The sequence below is a fragment of the Balearica regulorum genome, chromosome 8 (assembly GCF_011004875.1).
Source record: "Balearica regulorum gibbericeps isolate bBalReg1 chromosome 8, bBalReg1.pri, whole genome shotgun sequence".
Classification (NCBI taxonomy): domain Eukaryota; kingdom Metazoa; phylum Chordata; class Aves; order Gruiformes; family Gruidae; genus Balearica; species Balearica regulorum.
Window position 1 is genome coordinate 26,995,648 of NC_046191.1, and position 13,477 is coordinate 27,009,124.

The window sequence follows — 13,477 nt, forward strand, 5'->3', positions numbered from 1 at the left end:
CCCTCAGCGTATGGAGATGTTCTCCTGCCCCAGCAGCTGCCCCTCAGCCTCTCTGCCCACCCACCTGCTTCTTCCCTTGCCGTAATTGCACACCCTCTGCACATGAGCTGCTAGAAAGCGAGCGCTCCTGAATTCCTGGACATACAGGCTCATCCTCAGCAATCCCATAAAAATAGATGATTGCGCTAAAACACTTTGCAAGGAAGATATCCAGAGACAGGAACTGAGTTTCATTTACATTGGCAAACAAAGGCATTGTAGTGGGTTACGGCTCTAGCGGGATGGGTTCCTCCTTTTGTCTAGCGTGAGTCCCACTGGAGCAGCATCGGTTTCTCTGGAACTGGAAAATGCATGTGACCTGCATGGCTCTCGCTTTGGCTTTAGCTGGAACTGAGCAGAATAATTCCTGCAGAAAACCCTGCCAAGACAATTTTACTTAGAAGGAAAACGACGTAAGGAAAGATTTATGATGTTTATGATGATTCAAGAATGATCCAAGGGGAGATGCACACAATGAGGCATGTTCTTGAAGCATCGGTGGAAGTTCATAAAGGATATTAACAATTCAGGGGAAGTTCCTCTGGCAAGTTCTTGGACCTTTCTCATAAAGGCTTAAAGGCAGAGACAGGAAAATACATTGTGTAAGTAACTGTTTATAAAAGGTGTATGAAGATTCACAGCCAGAGCGAAAAGCCTGCGAGCGAGGAGGGCATCCAGTGCAGGAGCCGGGAGGCTGCGAGCCACGGTCCTGCTCAGTCCACGTGGGAACTCATCACACCTCGCCCCTCCTCCGTCCTCCGACAGCCAGCGTGGGCATCGCGACATGGACATGGTGGGTCGGAGAGGTTTCGGTGCCCTGGGCACCCTGGGCTGGGGCTGGACCCCTCCTGGGGGGCCTTTCTGCAGCTCCTGGGGGGTTCAGGCAAGGCCAGCTCGTTGCGGGTCAGCTCCCGTACAGCGTGGGGATGCACCCAGCTCCCGTGCCATGGAGCAGGTGCCCAGCTGGGTCCCGCCAGGGCTGCGGTCAGGGCTGACCCCGCTGTTCCCCTCCGGCCCCGTGCTGGGAGCAGGGTCTCTTGGGGTGGGAGAGCCCCGTGGCGGGGGAGGCGGGGGCGTGGGGCAGGATGCAGGCTGGCAGCGGAGCTGGGGCGGGAGGGGAAGAGGCCAAGGGCAGGGAGCGATGCTCTGCGCGCTGGAGGAAGTGTGAGCACCGCTGCCCGCCAAGGGCCAGACGCGCCTGCTGCTGCTGGCGGCTGGTCTGCAGCACTGACATGGTAGGTCCCGCTCCTTTCCTTGGGGATGAGTCCGGGTCTGCCTGGAAAAAGGGGGTTAGGGGAGGGCAGAGCTGCAGGCAGGCACTGCCAGGAACCGGTGCCGCTGCCGGGGACCCGCGGCATGGACCCAGGAGACACCCTGCCCTGGGCAGCACATCCGTGCCAGGCGCACAGGGCACTGCCACTGCAGAAGCAGGTGCCAGCCCTGGGTGGGCGGGGGGGTGGGGGGCACACGGCATGCCCTGCACTTAGGGGCTCCCCAGGAGCGAACCCTGCCACTGCCCAGCTGTGCTGCGGGCACAGCACCCACAAAGTGCCTCGCTGGAGGGGCCCTTTCTGCAGCTGAGTTGTACCTGGCCGTCGGCACCGTGCGTGCCTGCGTGCAAACTGGCGCAAGCAACGTGCTCTTGCAGCCACCAGGATCGCCTGGCAGCGGTGTGGGTACATGGTGGGGTGCGTGAGCCCCCGTGGGATATGCATGCTCATGCCTCCCTCCCTGGCACACAGGGCACTGCTGTGGGACTGCGGTCTGCCGGGAGGACGTGGGCTCTGGGCTCTCGTGGCATCTGCTACCTTGGCATCGCTGCCATCGCATGGGGTAAGCCACCCACCATCTGCTCGGTAAGCCCAGCGTGACCCTGCTGCCAAGGAGCCTGCAGGTCCAGGAAACTGGAGAAGGGCAGCAATGTTATTTTGGGGGCTCATCAGTCACACCTGCCTCGGCTGCCAGCTCCAGGGTTGGATCTTTCTGGGCTGGGAGGGGGCCGCATCTGGCCAGGACAGCTCCCTCCAGCCAGACCCATCGCAGGACCATGCTCCCCTGGGGAGGGCCAGGCCACACGTGCGGTCCCCACAGGGTGTCTGGTTCCCCAAATGCAGCACGGCAGCTGGTGCATTGTACCATGAGAAAGGCAGCAGCAATTCTACCCCTGCCTACGCCCATGCCCACGCTGCAGAGCTGGGCACGGATGTAGCCACAGGACCCACAGGTCCAAGGGTTGGGAGCACAGCTGGGGCAGCACCACACAGAGTTAAAGCTGCTAATTGACATCAGGAGAAGAAATCATGCTAGGAACTAATTTGATTTTGCTGCCTGTAGGATATTTCCTTCACACCTTGGCATTGCACAGAGCAAAATCTGTCGGTGCCTGCTCTGTCCCCAGAGATCCTCCCTGAGCTGGGTTATTTTCCAAGGGACCTTTTGTGATTGAGCTAAGAAACAGAGGCAAATGCAGAAGTGTCAGGAGGAGGCTGAGATTTAGCTCTGAGCAGAAAACAAAAATGCAAAGGCACCCCGAGTGTGGTGGGTGCTGAGCACCGCCCTGGGGCGAGGCGGTGGGGGCTGCCAGGGGGGCTGAGAGGTCAAAACGCAGGCAAACAGCACCCACCTGGGGGTTCAGCTCCAGGCGGGGCAGGGAGAGGTAACATAAGGCTGAGGGGAAGGAGCGGGGGTGAGCTGTGTGGCAGAGGGGGTGTTACTGGTAGAGGTGGAGGAAAGAGGTAGGAGAGCATGTGGCGGTTGGGCTCTGTTGGCCCTTCTTGGTTTGGGGATGGGGTGTGTGGGGGTGGGTGCCCTGAGCCGTGTGGGGGAGGTAGTGAGGGCCAGGAGATGGGTGGTGGGAGCTGAGGATGGGGCAGGCTCCCAGGAGGCACTCTGAGCTTCTGTCCTGCAGCCCCAAGCTCCCAAGGGGTGAAGAGGAGGGCTGGTGTTGAAGACAATGTTTTCCTCATCTTCAATTTTGTTGAACAAAGTGGATAGTTTGCCCTTTCATAAGGAAAAAAGAGAAATTATGGGAATTCTACTTAGACAAATGCGTAATTGTTGACCAAGCTAGAGCCCTAATTAGACTTGGGAAGCCCTAGATTTGCATCTAATCTGTGATGCCCAGACCTTTGTCTGCATGACCACAGTGAGATAGCTCTCCTGAGACATGGGGTACCTCAGGCCAGTTGTTTGGAGGAAACTTTGATCCCCATCTCATTTTCTGCACAGATGGAGATATGATCCCTGTATCATTTTCTGCAGTTGTGGGGATACCTGCTTCTGGGGAGGAGGGACGAAGCTTTTTTTTGTGGCTAAAACACTTTGATTGCATCAAGTTGTGGTGCAAAATACTGTAAATAAGAGCAGAGTTTCAGCAAAGTGCTCTTTGCTTTTGGGTGTGGGTTCCAGTTAATGTCTGGCTTTGCCCTGCTTGGTGGGCATGACCAGGATGTGAACCTAACTTTTGCAAGATGTTGTTTTGCAATAACTGAGTTTTACAAGACTCTTCTGGCTCAGATGAGCAGCTCAGGATCCAAATGCTTTTGGAGTGGGGGTGCACTCGTTGCTCTGCCTTGCTCCAAGCTGACTCTCATGTAGAAGTGTAAAGCAAGAAAACTGAAGTAGTACACTTCTGCGCTAGAGAAAAGAACCGTGTTTTAAAGAACCATCTTGATGTTGCGTTTTTCCCCTTTGGGAAACCTTTGTGGGCAGGGGAGCAGGGCTGTGGGGGCTGGGCTCGCACCCCTTGTGCTGCAGGAGGGGTTGGCAGCACCGCCTGGGGCTCTTCTGCCACCTGCGCCCTGCCTACCCTGTCCTGTGCTGCTCTCTGTCTCAGCCTTCACCCTGTTCTCTCCACCTTCCTCATCCCTGTGCTGTCCCCCTCTGTCCCACCTCAGCTCCTTCTGCCATGCCCAATCCACCCAGGTCTCCATGAACCCTCTTAGAGCCCCATTCTCACCCGCGCTTGTCCCTTCATCCTGTCCCCTTGCCCAGCTGGCTGTTGGCATCAGCCCTAGATCACCCTCATGTCCCAAAGGACCCCATCCCCAACCCGGCTCTCATCCTTTCTGCATCGATCCTCTCTTGCGTGTGCAGTGACGCAAGTGGAGGTGGGTGCCTGGACGTACCACTACAGCGACCAAGGGGACTACACATGGGAGCAGGCCAGGAACTACTGCCAGACCTTCTTCACCGATCTGGTGGCGATCCAGAACAAGCGGGAGATCGAGTTCCTCAATGAGAGCCTGCCCTTCCATGGGCGCTACTACTGGATCGGCATCCGCAAGCTGGGCGGCATCTGGACCTGGGTGGGCACCAGGAAGGTGCTGACAAAGGAGGCGGAGAACTGGGCAGCTGGGGAGCCCAACAATCGCCGCTCCAACCAAGACTGCGTGGAGATCTACATCAAGCGGCAGCAGGAGTCGGGCAAGTGGAACGATGAGCCCTGCAACCGGAGGAAAAAGGCGCTGTGCTACCAGGGTGAGCAGGGGGACTGCAGCACAGACTCTGCTCGGGTGGGCTGGGGACCTTGGCAGGGTGACCAGTGGCTCCTGATGACCATCCTCTGTATGTGCAGCCTCCTGCCAGCCCTTCCCGTGCAGCCAGCGTGGCGAGTGCGTGGAGACCATCGGGAGCTACCGCTGCGAGTGCTACCCTGGCTTCTACGGCCCTGAGTGCGAGGACGGTGAGCCATCCCTCCCTCCCTCCCCACTGGAGAGCCTGAGCCCCGGCAGCAAAGCGGGCAAGTTTGTTATGCTCCTAACGAGCTGGTGGTGTCGTGTCTCTCCCAGTTGTCCAGTGTCCCAAGCTTGAGCCCAAGGGAGTGCGCATGAACTGCAGCCATCCCTACGGAGACTTCAGCTACAACTCCACCTGCACGTTTGGGTGCCAGGAGGGGTTCGAGCGGCGAGGGGTGGGCACACTGCGGTGCCTGGCTTCCCAGCAGTGGTCGGCAGACACCCCCACGTGCACAGGTAGGGCCTGCCAGGGTCTGGGGGTCTCAGGGATGCAGCACTGATGCTTTGGGGGGGCAGCCCTGCATGCCCAACATTGCTCAGGGGAGCAGTGAGCTGGGCTTGCCATGCCCCTGCCTTTCAGGGAAGCGGCTCCTGGCACTGCATGCGGGGGGCATCTGATGAGGATGCAACAAGCAGAGCTGCTGTCACTCTGGATAAGCTCCGTGCTCTCTCTAGCTGACTCCGTGCTCTTGCTCCCTGTCCTGAATCGCACCCAGGCAGCAGCACCCTGCCTGCACCAAGCACAGGGGCAGGACGGTGCCGTGGCACCTCCGTCACCCCAGTGGCACTATCTGCTCCGCCCTAAGCCCACCCCAATCCACCTTGGGAGGGTGCTTGGCATCTTGGGGGTCCTCAGAGAAGAGTGAAGGGGGGCTGCCGTCCTGTGGCTGGGGGAGGGGTGTATCCAGGCAGAGCTGGGCTGCCACACGTGGGGCGAGGACCGGGGAGATGAGGTTAGATACAAGCTGGGAGGGAGAGAGCAGGGCAGGAAGCCGCAAAGGAGAGAAAGCTGTAGTATGGTATGCTGTAGGGGCAGGGAAGTCTTTCCATCGGTGGCTTGAAGGTTTGCAGCCAGGTGCCCCAGAGAGGTGCTGGGCTTTTTGGGGGGATGCGAAAGCCCTGCTCCACCTTTCCTGTGCCATCACACAGTGTGTCTGCAATTTGCACAAGGATGGGATGAGTCAAGGACTGGAGCAGGCACAGGACACAACTGGGAACCTTCTGTATCAGGAGGCCCAGCAGGAGGGATCCGGGGGGTGGGCAGGGTCTCTGTATATATATTAAAAACAAACAAAAAAAAAACCTGCCTTGAAGTTAGTGATGCTGATGATGCCAGGGGCTGCTTTAGGCAGCTGAGACCAGCAAAACTTTCTGCAGTTAAGGGGAATGGGCACAGAGATGTGATGTGACTGTCCCATGGCCAGCATCCGCAGTGGTGGCAGGATCAGGAGCTGGCTCCCAATTTTGTGGAAGTCTCCCCAGGCAAGCTGGGCTGAGCCTGCCCGCTCCAGGCTTTTCAAGTTCCCAAAGTCTTGCTTTCCCAGCTCCTTGTTTTTTTCCTGCTGGCTATATGTATGAATTTATTATTTTTCCCCCAAAAAAATCAGATGAGTCTGTCAGTCACCTTTGCTGATAACAAAGCTGTGTTAGCAAGCATTGCTAGCTGGGCAAAACCAAAACCAAGCAGAGGCTCCTGCTGCGGCACAGCTGATGGTGCTGCAGGCACCACGAGGGACAAGGCTGCCTGCCCTGCCCCTGCCTGTAGCCATCGCATGCCCCTAGCTGGCTGCCCCCAAAGGGGGTCAGGTCGATTGCTCCCACCCGCACGGCATGTTCACCTTCAAGTCCATGCGTGCCTTCTCCTGCCAGGAGGGGTTTTGAGCCGATGGGAGCATGGAGGCTGTGATGCGCAGCCGGTGGGGTCTGGATACCTCCTCCACCCCCCCCCCCTCCCCCCAGTCCTGCAAAGGTAGAGCCTGGGCTGTGTGCTGCGGGGTGCCTCAGCACTGGGTTTCGGGAGCCTGCTTGCTGGTAAGATGGCTATGAAAGGAAAAGTCTACCAAGGGAAGTGTTTGGTGTCAGTCTGAAAGCAGAAGGTGCAGGGAATGGGGTCTGTCTCACCTGGGCTGAGTGCCGGTTTGATGTCCCCCCGGCACTAAACTGCAGTGGTCCCTAACTAACATGCAGTGGAGCTGCTCGCCCCAGCAAATGTTGGGTGCTGCCCCAGTACATGGTGAGGCATGCCAGGCACAGCCTGGGAGGCTGGCACACAGTCCTTGTTGCTATCACAGTCATCCCATCCTGGTTCCCTACAGCCCCAAAGCCATCTTGGTGTCCTTCCTCCTGCTGCTGTGACAAGGATGGAGGCAGGTCTCTGCTCCCCTCCAGGGAGGGAGGCAAGTAGGACTGCAGCAGCTGTGGTCCATCGTCCTGGGGGCTGTGAGCTCAGGCAGTGCAGGGGATAAACAGGGCTCTGGCAGAGCAGAAACTGGGCCCCCACGCTCCTCCCCCCAGGAAATCACTTGTGTGGCAGAAAAATCATTGTCCCAGCTACGTGAATACTGGTTTTGAAGAGGTGAGACTTGTCTGGGTGCGAAAGGTAAATCAAAGACATATCACCATAGACTGGGTTTTATTTGATTGGGATTCACCCTTAATCCCTAGATTGAACCTCATCTATCCTGTCTTTGAGACCTTCTCTCCCATTGCAGCCATCTCCTGCTCGGTGCTCAGTGCTCCAGATCGGGGAGAGCTGAACTGCTCCCACCTCCACGGGGACTTCACCTTTGGCTCCATGTGTGCCTTCTCCTGCCAGACGGGGTTTGTGCTGATGGGGTCAGAGAGCCGTGAGTGTACAGTCACGGGGACCTGGACTGGGGATGCCCCACGATGCAAAGGTAGAGCTACTGCTAGAGCTCAGGGTGTCATTGCCTTGGGGTGGCATTATGATGTTCCCCAGCCTCTTGGTCCCAGCAGTTCAGCCTCCCAGTCCCCAAGCTCCTGCTTGAAGTGTCCCTCTTCACCCTGCAGCCATCTCCTGCCCAGTGCTCAGCGCTCCAGACCGGGGAGAGCTGAACTGCTCCCACCTCCACGGGGACTTCACCTTCGGCTCCATGTGTGCCTTCTCCTGCCAGACAGGATTTGCGCTGATGGGGCCAGAGAGCCGTGAGTGCACGGCCATGGGGACCTGGACTGGGGATGCCCCACGATGCAAAGGTAGAGTTACTGATCAAAGTGTCACAGGCCTTGGCTTGTCCCTCAGATGTTCTTGGGTGTATTGGTCCTCTCATCTCCACACTTAGCCTCGTAGTCCCCAGGCTACTGCTTGAAGTGTATCTCTATCCCTGTAGCCATCTCCTGCCCGGTGCTCAGCACTCCAGACTGGGGAGAGCTGAACTGCTCCCACCTCCACGGGGACTTCACCTTTGGCTCCATGTGTGCCTTCTCCTGCCAGACGGGGTTTGTGCTGATGGGGTCAGAGAGCCGTGAGTGCACAGTCACAGGGACCTGGACTGGGGATGCCCCACGATGCAAAGGTAGAGCTACTGCTAGAGCTCAGGGTGTCATTGCCTTGGGGTGGCATTATGATGTTCCCCAGCCTCTTGGTCCCAGCAGTTCAGCCTCCCAGTCCCCAAGCTCCCGCTTGAAGTGTCCCTCTTCACCCTGCAGCAATCTCCTGCCCAGTGCTCAGTGCTCCAGACCGGGGAGAGCTGAACTGCTCCCACCTCCACGGGGACTTCACCTTCGGCTCCATGTGTGCCTTCTCCTGCCAGACGGGGTTTGTGCTGATGGGGCCGGAAAGCCGCAAGTGCACGGCCATGCGGACCTGGACAGGGGATGCCCCACACTGTGAAGGTAGAGCTACTGCTAGAGCTCAGGGTGTCACTGATCTTGGGGAACATCGTAGTGTCCCCCCAACCTCTCTGTCCCACCACTTTAGCCTCCCAGTCCCCAGGCTCCTGCTTGGAATGTGTCTCTACCTTTACAGCCGTCTCCTGCCCGGTGCTCAGCGCTCCAGACCGGGGAGAGCTGAACTGCTCCCACCTCCATGGGGACTTCGCCTTCGGCTCCACGTGTGCCTTCTCCTGCCAGACGGGGTTTGTGCTGATGGGGCCAGAGAGCCGTGAGTGCACGGCCATGGGGACCTGGACTGGGGGTGCCCCGCAATGCAAAGGTAGAGTTGCTGATCAAAGTGTCACAGGCCTTGGCTTGTCCCTCGGATGTTCTTGGGTGTATTGGTCCTCTCATCTCCACACTTAGCCTCATAGTCCCCAGGCTCCTGCCTGAAGTGTATCTCTATCCCATTGCAGCCATCTCCTGCCCGGTGCTCAGCGCTCCAGATCGGGGAGAGCTGAACTGCTCCCACCTCCACGGGGACTTTGCCTTTGGCTCCATGTGTGCCTTCTCCTGCCAGACGGGGTTTGTGCTGATGGGGTCAGAGAGCCGTGAGTGCACAGTCACGGGGACCTGGACTGGGGATGCCCCACGATGCAAAGGTAGAGCTACTGCTAGAGCTCAGGGTGTCATTGCCTTGGGGTGGCATTATGATGTTCCCCAGCCTCTTGGTCCCAGCAGTTCAGCCTCCCAGTCCCCAGGCTCCTGCTTGAAGTGTCCCTCTTCACCCTGCAGCCATCTCCTGCCCAGTGCTCAGCGCTCCAGACCGGGGAGAGCTGAACTGCTCCCACCTCCACGGGGACTTCACCTTCGGCTCCATGTGTGCCTTCTCCTGCCAGACAGGATTTGCGCTGATGGGGCCAGAGAGCCGTGAGTGCACGGCCATGGGGACCTGGACTGGGGATGCCCCACGATGCAAAGGTAGAGTTACTGATCAAAGTGTCACAGGCCTTGGCTTGTCCCTCAGATGTTCTTGGGTGTATTGGTCCTCTCATCTCCACACTTAGCCTCGTAGTCCCCAGGCTACTGCTTGAAGTGTATCTCTATCCCTGTAGCCATCTCCTGCCCGGTGCTCAGCACTCCAGACTGGGGAGAGCTGAACTGCTCCCACCTCCACGGGGACTTCACCTTTGGCTCCACGTGTGCCTTCTCCTGCCAGACGGGGTTTGTGCTGATGGGGTCAGAGAGCCGCAAGTGCACGGCCATGGGGACCTGGACTGGGGATGCCCCGCAATGCAGAGGTAGATCTTGTGATCACACGTGTGTCTGGAAGTGCTCTGCTGCAGCAGATGGCTTTCCTCAGCATCCCCTTTCCCTCAGCACCCCCAGTCATCCCCTGACTCCCCAGCCCACGTGTCCCCATCACCATCAGTTGTGTCCTGCTGATGCTAGCACTGTGCTTTATCTCCAGCCATCAGCTGCCCGGTGCTGGAGGCCCCCAGCAGAGGCCATCTGAGCTGCTCTCACGTGCACGGAAACTTCACATACAACTCCACATGCACCTTTTCCTGTGAGGAGGGGTTTGTTCAGATGGGAGCAGAAGTGCTCCAGTGTGCGGCCACAGGGAACTGGACCAGGCGTCCCCCTGTCTGTGCAGGTACGGTGGGACCCCCAGTCCTCTAGGACTGGGGGGGTCCAGCTTGCTGCAGCACACCTTGAACATGGTGCAGGTTGGGTGCTGTGAAGTCTCTCCAACAACTTTCTAACCTGTGGGTCTGTGGATCTCCTTCAGAGGACGGTGCCGCCTTAAAGCAAGTCCTGGCTTACAGCAGCGGCACGGCTCTGGGGGTAGCCAGCCTCGTGCTCTCCGGGACGCTCATTGCCCTCCTCGCCAAGCGGCTCAGTGACAGAGGTACACCGTCGCCTTGGGGGGCGTCTCAGACAAGGTGGTTGCAGAGTCCCAGGGGAGGGTGGGATGATCAGAAGAGTTTAAAAGTGTGACTGCCTCAGTCCATGTGTCTTATTTGCTGCGAGTTGCTTGGGTCCGGCAGCACCTCCTGGGCAGTTTGTCCAGCTGAAAGCACCAGCAGCCAGGTTTGGAGGGCAGAGCCAAAAAACCACCTTCATTGCGGAGGGGAAGAAGGGTCCTTCAGCTCCCCCTTCCCGTTCCGTCCTGTGCTTGTCAAACTCAGTTGGGTTTCAGACACTGCTGCTGCAGTTTCTCAAGTCCTTCACTAAACAGATCTGGTTATTTCTCTTCTATCTGCTCTATCCCTGTGGACGTTTCCATGCTGTTATCAGAGGAGAAGAAGAAGCTCCTGAACCCCACCAGGTGAGAGCCATGCTCTGTCCTGTGTCCATCACTCCCCGCTGTCACCCAGATCTGCCTGTGCAAGGCTGCTTTTATCACGGTGGGAGCATCTTTGGGGCAGATGGGGCTGCACTAACCCCTGCCCTCTCCCCCAAAGTGACACCCTCATGTCTGTTTTCCAGTGACCTAGGATCGCCGGGCACCTTCACCAATGCAGCGTACAACGCCAACCTGTAAGGTGAGCGCGGCAAGATGGTGGCTGCACCCCACGCTCCCGCAGCCTGCTGGAGACATCCCCCCTGCTTCTGTCGGGGGTCACGCATGGAAAATTCACCTGGGCAGCTCTCCTTGGGGCTGGGGTGCTCCCAGGTGGGGACACCCCTTGGGAGAGGATGTGGGGGAGCCACAGCTCCCTATGCTGCCCTGGAGGGGGTGACCCCAGCTCTGGCTGTCCTGTGCTTCCAGCCCGGCCGTGACAGAACCCTGCCCTGTCCCGCCACTACAGACCCAGCAGGAGCTGCTCCCGGGGCCGAGAGGGACTTTACGCCTCTGGCTGCAGTCCCGACCAGCGCTGCCATGGGAGGCTGTGCCCACGCTGCGTGTACACCCCCACCCGCTCCCGGGGGTGTGGAGCTGCCCTCCTGTTCCACCCACGCATGAAGACCTCTGAAGACCCGTAGGCCGCCATCACCGCCAGGCCCTTCCACTCGCGGAGCTGCCTCCCTGCCCATGGACGTTCCCCCACAGCTCCCCCTGTTCGTGCTTCTGGCCACGGGCTTGTGTCAGCAGGGCCTGAATAAACGCCTGTGTCTAAGGAGTCGCTTCTGTGTGCCGGGGGGGGGTGGGGGGCCCGTCTCGCACCCTGAGGGCTGGAACTGAAGCCTCGCGCGAGGGCAGTGGCCATAGAAACCCACTCGCGCCCCGTGGGGCCGCCGCCTCCTTGTCTGTCCGCCCGCGGCCGCCGTAGGCGGGGAGGAGCGCTGCCCGGAAGGAGACGTGGGCTTCGGGAGGAAGGCGGAAGCGATGGCGGCGGCGGAGGCCGAGTGGGAGCCGGCGGGGCTGCTGCCGGCCCCGGGGGGCGGCCTCGACTGGGGTGAGCACGGGGGGTCGGGGGCTGGGGGTCGGGCCGGAGCTTCCCCGCTGGGGCCGGGCCGGCGCTGAGGCCGCTGTCTCTCCCGCAGAGGCGGTGCTGGGCGAGGAGCTGAGCGAGCTGCTGGGCGCCGCGGAACCGCGGCGGGCCCCGACGGACGAGCCCGACGTGAGTACCGGACGGGGGCGGCGGGAGGCCGGCGGTGTGCCCTCGCTGCCCGGCGGGGGGCTGGAGGCGCCGGCGGGGGATCCCCGGGGAGCAGCGGTGGGTTGTTTCATGGCGGCCGGCTGGAGCACCGGTGGCTTACAGGCCTTCACCCGCTCCCCGCCGCGTTAGCTGCTGAGGCGCAGAGTTGTCAATACGTTAATAAACAACGAGTAAAAAAAACTAGAGACTTGAAAGCCAAATTTAAAGGAGAGAGTTTAAGGTGAAGGCTTGCGGCGCTGTGTTGTCACTGACCCGGGAAGGCAGACTTCCCTGCGAGGCAGGGCTGACCGGGAGTACGGGTCTGGGCCGCCGGGAGGAGACGCGTGGGCGCGTTACTTCGGCATCCACCAGTGCTGTGCTTCGTCACCTTGCCTGTCAGATGGTTTCTGGTTTTCTTGTCTATTTCAAGATTTTACCCTAAACCCTTTGCTTGCAGCCCTGCTTATCGATCCCCGCGTCTCTCACTGTCCAGCTGTACTTACTGCTTTTTCTGTCCCAGGCCATTTGCCTCATGGATTCTTCACTCTGTGTTCTTCCCCCTGCCTTCTTTCTGCTCCTTGTGACCTAACCCCCCTCCAGCACAACCCCTGGGTTATCTGACATAAACCTCAGATGCCAAGAGCATTCCTACAGGCGTTGTCGAGCCAGGCGCTGAAGAAAATGTGGGAACTGCTTGATTGTACAAGGGCGAGGTATCACCCATCGGCAGGTCAGCATTAGTTACCTGTGTGGAGGCTCTTACTGCACAGATCAAGCTGTCTTTTTTTGGTCATTCTTCCTATAAATATGCTCTGATGAGCTTTTTCTTCATTCTAGCCTGCAAATACTAATATCTGTGCAGTCTGCAGACTTTCTGAGCCTCCCTTTTTGAGGCAATTTGAGAACTTAAGGAGGAGTACATTTGCAGGATAGTTTTTAGTAAGAAAATATTTGCTGTATGTAAGTTGGGTATGTGATATTTAAATTTTTCATGCTAGCGCTCATAAAAATGTCATGCTTGAGTACGGAACTGAGACTTATAGATGCATCAGGAGAAAAAATGGAGCAAAAAACCTGATCATTGTTTTAAAGGTCCTACAACAAATAACAGTACAAAGTGATTTTAGTCTTTTTTTTCTGTTAGAAGAGGAAACCGGTGTCCTTGGCTTTAGAAGATGATAATCATCACGATGTTGGTTTCCTCAAGCATAGGGATACCTCATACATACTGTTCATCAGATCTTGAGAAAATCAGTCCTTGTGTGTCTGTTCCAGCTGGTAAACTGCCACTGATGCTGCTTTTGTTTATAAAGTGCTTTGAGATGTGATGATGGAAGGGCATTAAGTAAACCTTTCAATGCAGATGAGGGGGAGGATGGCAACAAGTTGCTAAAACTTGTGCTTTATATGAGGTGGTTCAATGACTGGACTTAGAACTTTTGCTTTACAAATTACTGATAACAGTACAATAATTAGTGACGGTCTTAAACTGACATGCTC

The 13,477-nt window shown here is 58.0% G+C and overlaps 2 protein-coding genes across 5 annotated transcripts in view; both read left to right on the plus strand.

The window, feature by feature from the left end:
- Nucleotides 1-501: 501 nt before the first annotated feature.
- LOC104636755 (P-selectin-like) lies at nt 502-11,515 on the plus strand. Of its 3 annotated transcripts, none has more exons than XM_075760191.1 (18): nt 502-832; nt 1,782-1,872; nt 4,135-4,518; nt 4,616-4,723; nt 4,830-5,012; nt 7,268-7,453; nt 7,587-7,772; nt 7,907-8,092; nt 8,226-8,411; nt 8,545-8,730; nt 8,867-9,052; nt 9,186-9,371; nt 9,506-9,691; nt 9,862-10,047; nt 10,183-10,302; nt 10,692-10,722; nt 10,884-10,939; nt 11,167-11,515. In XM_075760191.1, the coding sequence occupies exons 1-17, from the start codon at nt 824-826 to the stop codon at nt 10,936-10,938; spliced, it is 2,655 nt and encodes an 884-aa protein (XP_075616306.1). In that variant the 5' UTR covers nt 502-823; the 3' UTR covers nt 10,939; nt 11,167-11,515. The 3 variants fall into 3 exon arrangements, with proteins under 3 accessions (XP_075616306.1, XP_075616307.1, XP_075616308.1); XM_075760192.1 differs by lacking the exon at nt 502-832 and adding an exon at nt 1,170-1,274; XM_075760193.1 differs by lacking the exons at nt 502-832; nt 9,186-9,371 and adding an exon at nt 1,170-1,274.
- Nucleotides 11,516-11,668: 153 nt separating this feature from the next.
- ATF6 (activating transcription factor 6) overlaps nt 11,669-13,477 on the plus strand; it is an 80,389-nt gene continuing 78,580 nt past the window's right edge. For both annotated transcript variants that reach the window (XM_075760195.1, XM_075760196.1), the window contains exons 1-2: nt 11,669-11,794; nt 11,883-11,959. In XM_075760195.1, coding sequence (XP_075616310.1) covers nt 11,725-11,794; nt 11,883-11,959 — 147 coding nt within the window. In that variant the 5' untranslated portion in view covers nt 11,669-11,724. The remainder of the gene's footprint in view (nt 11,795-11,882; nt 11,960-13,477) is intronic.

Excerpts from the sequence above, each read along its gene's own strand:
- LOC104636755 (XM_075760191.1), top strand. Across the intron at positions 7,773-7,906 it reads GGATGCCCCACGATGCAAAG|CCATCTCCTGCCCGGTGCTC; the intron begins GTAGAGTTACTG and ends CTATCCCTGTAG. Across the intron at positions 8,093-8,225 it reads GGATGCCCCACGATGCAAAG|CAATCTCCTGCCCAGTGCTC; the intron begins GTAGAGCTACTG and ends TTCACCCTGCAG.